This window comes from Perna viridis, chromosome 5 (assembly GCF_037379345.1).
Source record: "Perna viridis isolate PV_CMFRI_1.1 ecotype Kerala chromosome 5, ASM3737934v1, whole genome shotgun sequence".
NCBI classification, from domain to species: domain Eukaryota; kingdom Metazoa; phylum Mollusca; class Bivalvia; order Mytilida; family Mytilidae; genus Perna; species Perna viridis.
The window spans coordinates 18,302,770-18,317,452 of NC_142449.1; the positions used below are offsets into that span (position 1 = coordinate 18,302,770).

The window sequence follows — 14,683 nt, forward strand, 5'->3', positions numbered from 1 at the left end:
AATTGTGCGATATGTATATACGTAAATAAGATATGATTTGGATTACTTAAATGCTCCCTTTTATTTGCTATGACATCCTATATTTAATAGCTTAAAGGAGAGTAAGGTTAAAAGCTGAAAGCAAATATTTTTTTTTTTAATTTCATATTGCGAAACCCAAAGCTGTTATTAACTATCTAAAAAGAGTGAACTTGTGTTAATCTAAATGAGTATCATGGCATTATGAGTCGATACATATAAAACAGTACAACAAAAGTTCTAGAGCTTTTTACAAAAGACGACGCAAATCATATGGAAATAAAGCATTTCTGCATCCCCTGTACACCCAGAGCTACATATATATAGCTATCGTATCATATCTGTGAATGCACTTTTGACTTTCCGGTAAGTCTATACTATTGGCCATTAGAGTGCTGATCGGTCTATATCTATGCTTTTCCCTAGTATGTTCTAGATTTAGGCACTTTAGAAGAAGTGCTTATAATCCTCTGGTACTTTATCTCATAACTTACAGTTAATTTTAATATTATCAAATTTGTTCTGAATTTCTTGAACTTTATATGTTCCAGTCAGTATCTTAAACTGTATAATTCCTTTGTTACATTTGGTCGGGTTTTGCTAGGGTCCGATTTTGTTTGGGTCCGATTCATCAATCATTAATGGAAAGCGGGATAAATCATTTGTTTATGATGATGATGTGTGGCACCTGTCAACACAAAATGTTTGATATCTTATGTTGTATGAACTAACTGTGTATGTTATTCCTTATCTTGAAATATCACTTATAGATTGTTTACAGGCTTTTCTATAATTAAAACAGTTTAACTCCAATGAAGCAAGAATGCACTGTGTATGAACAATGTGATGTTTTTAGAATGACGTGGGATCTACCAGGGCGACCCAAGCTGTGATTTACTTATATATATATATCTTGGCCTCGGGTAAAATTCGCATTTTCTGTTACTTGTTGCCAACTATAAAATCTTCTTTTGAAGAAAGAAACTGATAACTTAACTGAAATATATTCAATACATCTTGAAAACAACTGAACAGCTATTTAAATTTGTCCTGAAGGATCTGTGACATAGATATTTTTTGACTGCTTATATAAGGAAAAAGTGTTGGAAATTTTTCCTGCCAATTTTCCATAGTGCATTTCAACTAAATTTGACCTACATGTATCAATATCTTAAAAAGGCAACTTTTACAAACACTTGGATGGTTATTTTTGGTGGTAATCAGGTATAAATACTTGGTTAATGCAATAAAATCTCTGTGGTTTTTTCCCTTCATGTGCCACACCCGATACACATTTTGCCTGATTCTTAGATGGAGAAGTACTAAAAACTAAATTTGAATTTAGTTTAAACATAAAACGATTATTTTCAAAGAGTAGTTTTTATTATCATGCAGTTCAAATTGGCAATAATGTAAACAATGCAAGTATTGCATGATTAAGACAGTTCTCGAATTCAGCCCAAGATTTTAAAATTAGTTGGTTGAATAACACTACAGTTTTGTATCGTTTCAAAATCTAGTGTATGTAGTGAGGTGATTGTGCATAAATGCCTTCAGTTAATAATGTTAATCCCTGATATTCACATTTTACATTTACAAATTTGTTGCAACTATCGAAATCTTCTACACAATCGGTTTATAGGGTCCATCATTGGCATAATGATAAAATATTTATTAGTATGTAATGGAATTTATCTCACAAATTTGTTCTGTCACCACCAAAGATCAAACCTAGATAGCATGGTGACAGGTTATTGACAAACCAATTTGGTTATAGAATAAATTAACTGGCTATTTTTATATCTCACTACCTACTACAATGCAGGTAGGCTATCCTGTCACAAGTATATTTGATGATATTCACCTTAGAAAAATAAGGAATTATCCGTCTCCACAAATGACTTGATATTTTGGAATAGCTTCTGGTTACATGTTATTTAAATTTCCGCAATTAGCCAATTAAATTGAAGCTTGACATCACACTAATTTGTGCTTAAATCAGTTCAATTCAAGCCGTCTCAAATTTTGTCGTCATAATAGAAATTGTGTTATGACATCTTTACTGACAATGAATTTTACCTTCAAGATTGTGAAAACAACCACTAAATATTAATCTCTTCTGGCGGTTTATTTGTAGGACTAAGTACCTAGTTTCAGACTTACTGTGCTTTTAATTTCTGTCACCAAATTTAACAAATTCTGTAGAACATTTTAAGCTGTTTGTTACAATATGTATATATACTTAAATAAATATACTAAGGTATGTTGCAATCATGATTTTATTTTGCAAGGACTTATGAAATGTAAAAAATGAAAATGTTTAAATTTATCTGAATAATGATTTTTTTTTTGACCAGGTAATAGAAAATGCACAGGAGAGAAAAGTCAGCAGATTTAATCCTCACTACATTGAACATAACAGAAATGTCAAAGGCCTGCAAGGTATACTAAAAAAACCTGAGTTATCATCTTGATATTAAATTGGACCATTAGTGAGTTCACATTTTCCATTTATAGTATGTCTGAGCTAAACTTTTTTTATCAGTGTATCAACTCTTTATATGCAGATTGGTTTAGCTTTAGCATGATAAGTTGTACATCATATCTTATTTACAAAAAATACATATTTGGCTTTACCTTCTGTAAAAGAGGGGAATTGATTAAAACAAAAAAACAATGAGTAAAATAAATGTGCAAGTACATGAAGCATAACATGACTAAGTAGCTGATATGAAATTGCTTGATTGGAAGCGATGCCTCTCGATTACAAACTTCGTGTTAGTACTAATATACAAAACCTGATTGCTATAAAGTTGCCAACTAGTTATTTTTGTCACCAGATCAAATATAAGATTGCAAACAGCTAAAATGGCAAGGTAGACAGTGTAATTCTTAGAATATGAAATCAGATGGATAGTTATTGTACTGTACCATATACACTTGTTTTTCATAAAACAATTATGAAAACAATTACCAATTACAGAAACTTGGAACAAAAATATATATAAAGAAATATATTTCACTTTTTAAATAACTTTTAACAATCAAGCAACTGATTGGATTAACAATTATACTTCTATTTTTAGGAATGTGGGTGTACCTGTGCGAGCTGTAATGGATTTTCTAGTGATTCAAGGTAATACCATCATCATGTAACTTAGTATGTTGTCTTTTAATGTTCCAGTTTGACTATCTGTCTCATCCTTGAGTTCTGAAGATACTTGCACTGAGAGTACTGTTTTTGTAAATTTGACCTATTATACCCATGATAAGAGGAGGTATACTGTTTTAACCTTATCTTTGTTTCCTTCTGCAGATTTTTTTCAGCTCATCACAGCAGCTTGAAATGTTAACACTTTCTTCTTGTATGTACTTCATGTGGTTGAATTCATTTTCAAAAAAAATGACAACAACTTTCTGTTTACTGAGGACTTTGTTTATTTTCTTTACATTATGGTTGAAAGCAGGGGTATCATTATTGAGTCATTGCTCACAGATTTCTTGTTAAGGTGTTAAGTAATCAAGTGATACATGTACATGTACATTCAGAACTGTTTGGCCAAGGACACTAATATTTTTTTTTCACTTCTGAAAGATAGGGACAATTGCTTTTCAAACATAGCATTCCTTTTCTCATTTTTTAAAATCTCAACACCCATGTTGCTGATTGAAGACCAACTTTCTACTTCTCCTGATTTATATCTTTAATTTTTTGTATATTAGCTAGAACTCTTTTTTGAGAAATTAAGAAATTACTCTCCTGGACATTTTACACAAAAGTTTTTACCTCATGGGATATATAATTTGAACATGTAAGTGCTAGGATCAATTTTTAAGGCTGAAAACTTCATCATTTACACCCCTTGCTTAATAGGAGGTTTATGGTGACCCTCCATTTGTCAGGACACAACTTTTTGTTACCATTTTCTCTGTAACTACTATCACAACCACTTGATGTTTTGTTTTTGTTACTGTTTTCTCTGTAAATTATCACAACCACTTGATGTTTTGACGGAAGCTTCATACAGGCATATAGTAGGACTCAATATCAGACTGAAGCAACATAATCATCCTTTTTCACTTTGACCATAGAGGATGGGGGAAGAATGTACTTTAGTGACCTTTGCTTACATAGGGTTTATGTTTAAATCGAAGATAATGTGTATGGGATAACTATACTAAAAGATTAAAATTAAAATATTTTAAAATTCTGAAAGCAGAAACGTTCTGTTGCTATTACTGGTACTCAAATGTCCAATTAAAAAAAAATCTGGGGCTTTCAAATATTCTTTGATTTATCAAAATTGTTTTAAAATAATTTTTATGAACAATCACTATTTTAAGAAATCTTTATATAACATAAATATGAATGTGTTTGCACATGGCAAATTATTTCAATGAAAATACATGTATTTTAAATAAAAGGGAGTGCTTTGCAAAAAAATTTTGTTTTAAAATAAAATCATCCATTTCATATCACAAATGCATCCTTTCTTGAAGTTAAAAGTTGGTTTTTGATTAACTTCAATCATTTAAGAGAAAAAAAATTACATAGAAAGCATTGAAATTTATTGAATAAAAGGAGATTACTCCCCAATTTGAACAAAATTTGGCTGCTTTGTTAGGGAACCATAAAATGATTTTCTGAGCCTTCCATTGTCGATTTAAAACAAATTTTATGCTATTTAACATACATATGATGTATATATTACCTTAGAACAAAAAAATAGGTGGGATAAAATTTACTCTGAGCCACCCAAAGGATCTGCCTGATTTTCACAAGGATATTTTAGCGTCTTAAAATATGCCCAAGAAAAGGATGAGAACTATATTTGCATTTTATTGATATCATGGGCTTAAAATCTGTAAATGATATACTTATTGATATCTTTGTTTCTTTTTTAAGTGTATATACTATGTTTTTAATGCGGCAGCTGTTTTGATCAATGAGTGTAACAGAAGTTGCTATATAGAAATAATATAGTTAGCAGTTAAGGAGATCTGACCATGAATTTATATGATTCATGTGTGGGAATGTTTAAAAATTAACCATAGAATTTCATCAAATAAATCAATGAAAAATATATGTAGGCATTTCAGACAAAGTACAAAGTACATGTATGTTCATTATATACCATATTGATGTAGACATGTACATTGCATGTGATATGAATTAATCATGACAGATCAGTGAATAATTATAGCTGAACGAAATAAAAATAATAGTGAAATAATATAGGTTATCAGTGTTTCCATCCAATATGGGTGGTTTTAGTGACCATTCAGCTGATATCTGTCCACCTGTGCCCAGTTCTAATCAGCTCTGAAACTGCTGAATGGAATTTGATGAAACTTTCACATGATGCCATTGTGCACATATTTTATTTCATCTATGATAAGAACTGTTATATTTCTTTTTTATAGTTTGGTACAAATAGGCAAAGGAGTTGAAAAGCTTATTTTAGTACAGCCATTGTGTATTTTTTTTTTCATTTTTATTCCAGTTTGGACATGTACCAACAGATATAGGAGTTGTCAATTTCAGCTCAACCATTGTATAATTTGAATTTTTATTAATTTTTTCCCAGTTTGGATATGCACCAGCAGATAGAGGAATTAGAGAGCCAGTTAAGGAAGAGTAATAATAGATTATCACAGATAGAACATGAATTGATAGACAGTAAACTTGCTGCTGAAAATGAAGTCTTTAAACTTAGAGATGAATTAAATAAACTGAGAGATAGATATGATAGGTAGGGTGTTACAGCATGGGAAACACATCGTCTCTCATTTCTGCTTAATTGTCACACCTCCTGACCAGTGTATTAAATATTTTTCCACTCATTACAGATTTTTTTTACTCTAGGAAGTTAATTGTTCCCAATTGAATTTTTACATTATCAAAATAAATTAGTTTGTCATATGACATCACCTAAGATGAGTAGGTTGTCTAGAACAAGCTACATACAAAGATAAAATGGTCTATAAAACTATGTTTCTACTCTCCTAATAGTGAAAATTTTCAATATCAAAACACTTCACATGCTTTAAAATTTCAAGAGTATAGTACTGTTGTAACACTTGCTTAACTACAGTTTGATAATGAATTTTTGACAAGTTACTGGTACTGTGTATTTCAGATTATATGAAAGTCATAAAAAGCTACAGAAAGTGAACCATAACTTGGAAGATAAGATGCTAAAAGTGGTTTGTAGTTGTTGTTTTGATAAAATTAGGACAATAATATAAAAAGGACCTGAACATTTTTTGTGACTCAACAAAACAAACTTTTGTTTGTTAAAGTAAACTGATATCAAGATCAGACAACTAGAGGTTCCACATGTAACCAATTAAAACTTACAAGATCAGACAACTAGAGGTTCCACATGTAACCAATCCAGCTTATCATATAGTAAATCTTGTCTTAATGGAATCTCAAATAAACCAGTAATTTATCTGTCCAAAAGAGGTTCATCTCATTGTAATAAACATTACCATATTAATTGTTTATGAAAGAAGATTTAAGGAAATTTTGCATGAAACAGTAAGAAGCTTTGATAGAATATCTGATTATTATAGAAGAATATTTGTAGAATAATTAGAAACAAGAATATCTTTCAACTGGATTCATATAATAGTGTGATGGGTATGAACTTTTTTCAGCCTTATAAACATTAAACATATTCTTTACTATGACTTGTAATATAAAAAATCCTTGATCTAAGAAAACTATCCTGAAATGTCGAAAAATGAAACCCATTTATTTAAATATCATTACAATATATGATTGATCATTACCTTAGTTCATACAAGTATAAAGTGTATTCTGTACTATTTTCGCACAATGCTGTATAATTTTAATAAATCAAATGTGTAAATGGTACAATTTACATTGAAGGTTGCTGGTTTTGAGTCAGATAAAATGACTTTACAGAAAGAACTGTCCTCAGTGACATCCAAACTTGTGGAAGCCAGGCTGTGTGTCACAGATATGGAAGAAGAAAATGTAAGTCATTGTAATAAAATACCTAAGTGAACTGAAGTCAATAACTCATACTTTCTGTAAAAGTTTTGTCGAAAGGCTAATAAGACAAAAGTATACCTCTATTTCATGATACATGTCAGGAAAAAATGGGTCAGTAGGTTGGGATAGAAAACCACTTAAAAAGCTATCCAGACTTTGTGGAACCTGAAAATTGACTACCATCTGCAAAATGTTGGGTCGTTCGGTGGTACTGTTTTTTGCTTTTAACTTGAAAATAAGTCAATCGGTTGGGGGGGTCAAGACATGAGGTGGTCAGGGAACAAAATATTTTTATTTTTCATTTCAACAACAAAATTTTGTTAGTATAACTTTATTTTCTATGTAAATTTTGCTTTTGTCTGCCTTATCTCAATTTGAATTTCAAATTCTTAGTAATAATTTTTTTTTAATTCCAGGAGAAATTTAGAACAGATTGTAATATAGCAGTACAACTTTTACAGTGTCGTCCATCAAACTTTATATCACATAAACTCAATACAGTAAGTACTTTTCTCTTTAAACATCACATTAATCACACATACATGTAAACCTGCAGCCTTGAGGATTGAAAAGTTGGCATTCAATGGTTGTCACCGATCTTCCTGCTCAGGAAATCAAACTCCTGTTTTGAAATAAAAACAAAACTCAGAAATTTCTGTTACCTTGGTCAACTATGCAAACATTTCTTTTTTTTTTCACAGCTGCCAATAGAGTTTCAAGAGAGAGTGAAGAAACATATGACCCAGGAACAAAGATTAAATTGTGAAGAAGCTCCGCCATCTAACGACACAACAAAACTAATCCGAGTTCCTATGCCAACTTTTCCTCCTACAGCCATGGTGTATTCTATAAATAATCACCCAAAGGGAGATAATCAAGACAAAACTGACGAAACAAATGATACAGTTCCAATGAATCTCATTACTAAAGTATTGACGCCTAATGAACCAAAGCGTAAACCACGTAGAGTGTACTTATGTGTGAAATGTAATGACGATGTGACATATCATGACAAAGAAGTCCAAGTGAATATATCACGTGATGTAGTAAGTAACTATAGCAACACAAGAGTGCATCGACCTCATGGTAGGATGCGCTTGAATTCAACAGAGACTGACATTTAAAAAAGTAATGTATTCAAAATCATGAATTGTTTTAATTTTTATTAGTACAATCTTGAAAAATTCTGTTGAGTGCTTGATCTATTAAGTTAGTGGTGATGTTATATATATAATGTTTTGTTTGCAACCCTGCTTGTGACCATCGAGATTATGCAGTAAGGTTTCTTTTATTCTTTTGCAAATATGCATCATAGTCCATTTTATTGTTTTGCATGTGGGAATGAATGTTTGCTTTTATTTGAATGATTTATGTGTTTGCATCATACCATGATTTATCTTTTTTTTTAGTTCCTTTGTAAAAGGACAGACTTATAATACAAACAAATGAATACTCAAAACTTATTTCTTTCTTGCTGTAGATTTCGTTATGCTTAATACTGCTTTTCTTTAGTTTTCAGATTTTGATGGATACTCATAGGTAGTATAAGAAACTGTCTGAGCTTTTTATGTCTGTTTATCTTTTAAGCATGTTAATTTAAACTTCTGCAATATTTATAATAAGGATACTCTACTATTGTATCACTGATTAAGGCAGATCAAAGTTAATGGACTGGTCCTCAGATCTTTTACCTTTTATGTGAGTGATTTTAGCATTGTTCATGGGCAAAAAATAGGTGAGACTTAAGTGGGCATTTGATTTTATTGATTTGGCAATTAAACTGGTTATCTGACACTCCATTAAGTGTCAGCCCCTGTAAGAATCAGGCAGTGAGTGAAATATGGTATGAAAAAACCCATCAATTTGATAGTGTAATTTGACTATGTGCACCATCAGAATCAAGAAAAACAGACAAGATTTTCCATATCGTGCTTGGCCATTGAGTTACAATTTCATTGAAATGCACTGAAAATGAACATTTGAAGGGCAGATAACTCTGTCAAATACCTGTATTTTTCTAACATTCTATTGAAAAATTTCTGAGCAAAGCCAGTGATGCAGAGATAAAATAGTGTTATTTTGAAGTAGAGAAGGTATCTTTGAGTGATATTACCTTATCAGATCGGTGGGTTTTTGACATGCATTTTTCTGATTTTTCCCATTTTGCCCGATTCTTACAAACATTTACACTTAAAATAGCTGATAGGACTGAGAACAAAATAGTTCTTGATAGTTAGACTTATATTTGGAAGAGTTAATTTTATTCTGTTACAGTGATCAATGATTCTGTCTACTATTATGAATTATCTTTCATTTTAAATATTTTTTTAGTTATATTTTAAAGTGGTATGATAATGATCAAATATTCATTATACATGTGAAGATGATATGGATTTTTAATCTTTTCATTATTTTATTGAACATGCACTTCCAAATCTTCCTTTTTCTTGTAACCCCAATTTTAATCATTGTTTCTCTTGTGATTCAATACTAAGGGATTTAAGCACAACAATGATACTGTATTGCAAAGCTTGGTAGTGGTACAGAATATTTTCATGAATTTGACAGGATGTTGGGATATTTTTAAGCTTTTTATCAACATTCCTTAATTTTGTAGTGTATTATATAAAAATTATTATTTTCACAGCTTTTTGTAAGACAACATATTGAGAAGTTAAACATTAATCCAATGGAGACAAATACATAAAATGTGTACATCTAGTCCTAACGTATTATTAGCATTTGTATGAGAATTGAACAAGATGAAGTTAAGGTACATGATAGGTGATTGGTAGTATAGTTGCATGATATGGCAAAGAGATTGTACTGGTATTAGGGCAGTCTTTTTTTATATCCTTACTCCAAAGGGCCTTTCAATGTTACTTTCATACATCCATTCATACATCTTACATACTTGTGAAGTAAATATTGATTATTGCCTCTTGATATTGTATTAGAGAACCACAGGCACCTGTCTAAAATAGAAATCAGTAATACTTCTGCCTTGTGTATTGAAACAAGGTCCTGTAACCTTCTATATGTTGAATGACAATGAAGACACATAATTCTCATATTTTTCAGGAGCATCTTGAAATCAAAGTTTATTTGTGCATTGAACTAAAAGCTTCTTGTTGTTTATAAGATGTACATCTGTCATGGTATCAACATGTCTCCCCTCTGTTGCCATGGTGTCATCATTTCTTCCCTCTTAAAAAATATCACATATGTACCATTTTTTGCCATGATATATCTTCCCTCTGTTGTTGAGGTATCAACATTTCAACTCTTTGTTATATCAACATGCCTACCATTTGTGTTTTATCAAGACTTCTGAACTCATGGTAATTGTTGAACAATTTGCAGTTATTCTTCACTTCTTACAAGAATGCTTAATTTCCAAGAAGTATTATATATTGAAAGAAAAATGGAAACAAGATTTTGATGTATTCACACCATTGTTAATTTTCTATTATTTATTACTAATTAATTCATATTTGTTTATTATGATCCTTTTGGGAACATTTAAAATTCGGATTCAATTTTAAGTCCAATCTAGTTACATTAATAAAATCTGAAACATGCTTGTTAATAACCCACTGAATTGCTAAAGTTAGGCTCATTTATTCTGTAGCTCATCTTGCTATTTTATTACCATGATATAGTGTTGTCGTCTGATTGTGATTTTGAAATCTTAAAACATTCTCTTTCTTAAATGTTGTGGATTTTTAAGTTTCTAAGCAATATTTTAAGGACTGTAAATAAGTGAAATGTAAAGGCCCATATGTGACTCAGTCCCTTACAGGCCAATAAATGCCCTTTTCTCTCTTATGTGGACTAACTTCTTACTCCAAAGGGACTATCAGCTAATAATGCGCTGCCTAATAGTTTTAAGTTACCAGTATTGACAAACTGACCATTGTTAAACATCATGAAATCAGGGCTGATGTAATCACATTTGATGTATTAGTTTAAGTACTGTATGGCAAGTTATTTTGGCGTATGTAAAATTTGGCAAGTAAAGTGTGCGCTAACTTATAGTGTTTCTAATTTTGGCAGATTCCTAGGGTGCACAAAGTACTTATGCTGAATATATTGCTGAATTTATTTTGGCCTTTTAAACAGATGGCTGAAATGCAACAAAATAAGCACCCTGTGAAAATTACCCACCAAACAGTTGTCATTGTTTTCAGTAAAAGATACCATTTTTCTATGACTTACTGAATGTTGAAGAATAGAAATTTTTTTGTTAATAAATTTATTTGGAATATTTTTTATTGTGTTTTTTATTTTAAGAATTTAGGTAGATTTGGCTTGTGTTTATTTGAATTTGTACTCTGAATAACTTAGAAAGAAGCATAATGGAATAACTATATTTAATTGTGTGCCAAATTTTTTTTTGTAAATTATGTAGTTAGATATTTTATTCTTTCAAAAAGAGATTTTTAAATGAATTATAGTTTTATATTGTACAGTGTAATAGTTCATCAGTCAGTATTCTTAATTGTACAAGCCAATTTTATTCCAGTGATAGTGGAATGCTAAGTGAAGGTTACTTATACATGTTGTAGTGTAGATGTCAAGAGCTGGGCCCCTGTCACCCATCTTCTCAAAGGTTCTTGTTTTAAATGATTAAAAAAATTATACTGAAATATATTTGAGTGAAAGAGTAATCAAGGGAACCAAGATTATAGCGGTAATCAAAAGAATGCAATCTAGGGACAAAGACCAGACATGAAAAAAAGACACACACAACAAAGAACACAAAGCAACCAAAATCACACATACAAAGCAAATGAGCAACTTGGACTCCACTAAAAACTTAGAGCATGGACCAGGTGAATCTTTGTTTATATGAAGCAAGTACAGTGGTGCATGATTTAAAATATATGTGTTCATGCTATTTTAATGTTCCAAGTGCATAGTTCTTTGCAAATTATATATAAATTATTAAATTGGAAAACAGGGCACCAACGTCATATGGACACAGTTTCTTGTCTTTAATGTTTTTGAAATGCCTTTGAATTAAGTTATTTGTACCAAATGTGATTCAAAGTAACTGCCATGTGAAAATAATAATGCATAAGTGTGAAATACAAGTAGATTTAAGAAATAATTCATGGGGAATAGTGTTGTACAAGTTTTACTCATTTACACATGGATTGGGTCAATGGGTAAACAAAGTTTCTCCCATTCTAAGCCAGTGATTAAAAGTACATGTGACATTTTAACCAGCACACTGTAATTAAATTTCTGGGAGAGTGTTTTATATTTCCAAGTTTTCTGCAGATTTAATGGAGGAAACCAATTTTCCTTCAACCTATTCTTGATTGAAATTATTTCTGCACTCTCAAGGAAATTTAAGATTTTTATCGTGCTCGCTAAAGCTTGCATGTTGAAAATTTTGATTTTACCATCTTGAGTGGGGAAATAATTAAAACCACTCATTACTGAAGGAGAATCTGAGTAGAAAATACAAGTATAAAGGCCAGCTAATGTGTGAATAAGTACAGCATCATACATACCATGAATTATTTCTAATCTAATATCATAAAAAAAGAATTATTTTGCATCTGGATCACCCAGATATATTGGGTAATTCACATTGTATTTTGTTTGACTCATATAGGGTGTCATATTAGAATGTTTTGTAAGCATGTGTAGATAGAGTGAAAGGTTAAAATATAGTTCAATCAAAATAAGCGTTCAGAAAGAGCATTGAAGTTTTAAGAAAATATTAATAGAAGTAGCTGATAGAACTACTACTTCTGTAAAATTAAATTCAGTATTAAATGCATTGTATCATAAAATTGCAGAAAACTTGGCCGATTTTTTAAATTTCAAATATGAAATTGTCATAACTCTGTAATTATTTGTCCATTTGATTGGGTATTAATGTGTATATGATACACAGAAAGCCAGGTGCTGCACATAGTATCTATAATGTTGTAGTTATGTTTTATTTTCAGGATTAGAGTGTAGTTCTGTTTTTATACATTTGTCATGGACTTTTTATCAAAAAACAATGCTAAGAACATTGTCATCAATGACTGGATCTTACCATTCATAGTGTTAGATAAACTAGTATATGTTTCAGTTGATACTAATCATGCAGTAATGGACGTTTTTTTTTTTTACAAAATGTCTTGTAAAAAAATTGTCATTTTCTCCTTGTGATAATAGTAATGTATATGACAAGTACTGTAAAAGTATAAATTTTTGAAGTGTACTAATTTTCACTTTATTTCACAGTGGACAGAAAAGTGCACAAAAATGGTACCTGCAAGATTGATTGTTTACACTATAGAACACTTATCATCTTTTGAAAACGTGAATGTTCACCTGACAGAATCCACGTAATTTAGCAACCGCGAAAATTAATACATTTACAATGTAGTTGTTTAATGATAGGCAATGCAATAAATGATGTTAATTTCGGTGTCATTTTTAGATCCTCACTGAGAGAAGGTATATTGGAGTCATCTCGTTCATTTTACTGTCATTACATCCTTTTTAGTATACTAGTAATTATCTCAAATCCCATTGGATGGATTTATTTTTAATTTGGCATGTTGCCTAATATTGACCGAACATACCATTGTAAGTGAATTTGGTCTCTGTCCGATATCAATTTATGGTATGTTTTTGGTATCCCTTGCATGGCAATACTTGTAACTGCATGTTTTTTTTTGTTGCTATGTATTTTGTAAAACCTGATATCACTAAATACAATAGTTATTCATGAAGATCATAAATTAATGGGTCATCTAAAGACGTGAACAATTACTCTCAAGATACTAATAGTGTTCAACATCTTAAATAATATTTACATACTGTTAATTCAAACCTGTTTGCTTTCATTTATTTTTGCAATTTGCCCACATTCTTGCAATAGTAAATCACAATTATTTCTAAAAGGACAGATTCACTCCCACCAGTTTCAGGCCTATTATTTTATGAAAGACCTATTTTTATCACATCATAATAATGAAACAATAACTTATTCCTGGAGTACATAATTCACACATTCTATTTGAGAAAGGAGTCAGAAAACAGTGCTTCTATATTGTTTTCCCCAAGAACTTGTGTAAAGGTTAGGGGTTAATTGGTGTAATATTATTTTAGAAGTTTCGTGTATGTGTTATTTATTTTCTTCATAAAAATGTCTCATGATGTATTAAATAATCTGGCTGAATTTTCAAGGTTTTTATTTTATTTGTTGAATAACCGATTTTCAAATTCTTTTGAACTACCAGTAATGTGTATGTTATTTTTTTTAGATGAAGAAATGAGTATAGGGGTATATATATATATCCATGTACACACCTCATGAGTTAGACATCTATATAAGTCCTATATAACTGTGACCTATTATTTAGAAGTTAAAAGCTTCGATGGACACCATACTGTTAGTATTCTCCACATAACTTGTGTAGAACTTATTGTCTGTATTGTTTAATGTTATCAAATAAAATCATTTAGAAAGTGTTAATTTTGTTAATACAAAATGTTACTAGAGTGAATAGGGGCAACTACTTTGCTCTACCTGTGTATAATGTTGTTTTGGGACCGGCTGCAGTCTGCCCTGTTTTGTAAAGATTTCCTCCTCGTTCATTGAAGACCCATGAGTGGCCTTGAGCTGAC

The 14,683-nt window shown here is 30.7% G+C and overlaps 1 protein-coding gene across 2 annotated transcripts; it reads left to right on the top strand.

Annotated features, from left to right (window-relative positions):
* Positions 1 to 651: 651 nt before the first annotated feature.
* LOC148616365 (tight junction-associated protein 1-like) lies at positions 652 to 14,531 on the top strand. 2 transcript variants are annotated; one of them, XM_088583315.1, is made up of 9 exons: positions 652 to 753; positions 2,376 to 2,460; positions 3,105 to 3,154; positions 5,607 to 5,771; positions 6,159 to 6,225; positions 6,917 to 7,024; positions 7,459 to 7,542; positions 7,744 to 8,088; positions 8,555 to 14,531. In XM_088583315.1, exons 2-9 carry the CDS (start codon positions 2,386 to 2,388, stop codon positions 8,579 to 8,581), a joined length of 921 nt encoding a protein of 306 aa, XP_088439441.1. In that variant the 5' UTR covers positions 652 to 753; positions 2,376 to 2,385; the 3' UTR covers positions 8,582 to 14,531. The 2 variants fall into 2 exon arrangements, with proteins under 2 accessions (XP_088439441.1, XP_088439439.1); XM_088583313.1 differs by having other exon boundaries at positions 7,744 to 14,531.
* The last annotated feature ends 152 nt before the right edge of the window (positions 14,532 to 14,683 follow it).

Excerpts from the sequence above, each read along its gene's own strand:
- LOC148616365 (XM_088583313.1), top strand. The coding sequence starts at position 2,386 with ATGCACAGGAGAGAAAAGTCAGCAGATTTAATCCTCACTACATTGAAC. Across the intron at positions 3,155-5,606 it reads GGATTTTCTAGTGATTCAAG|TTTGGATATGCACCAGCAGA; the intron begins GTAATACCATCA and ends ATTTTTTCCCAG. Across the intron at positions 7,025-7,458 it reads CAGATATGGAAGAAGAAAAT|GAGAAATTTAGAACAGATTG; the intron begins GTAAGTCATTGT and ends TTTTAATTCCAG.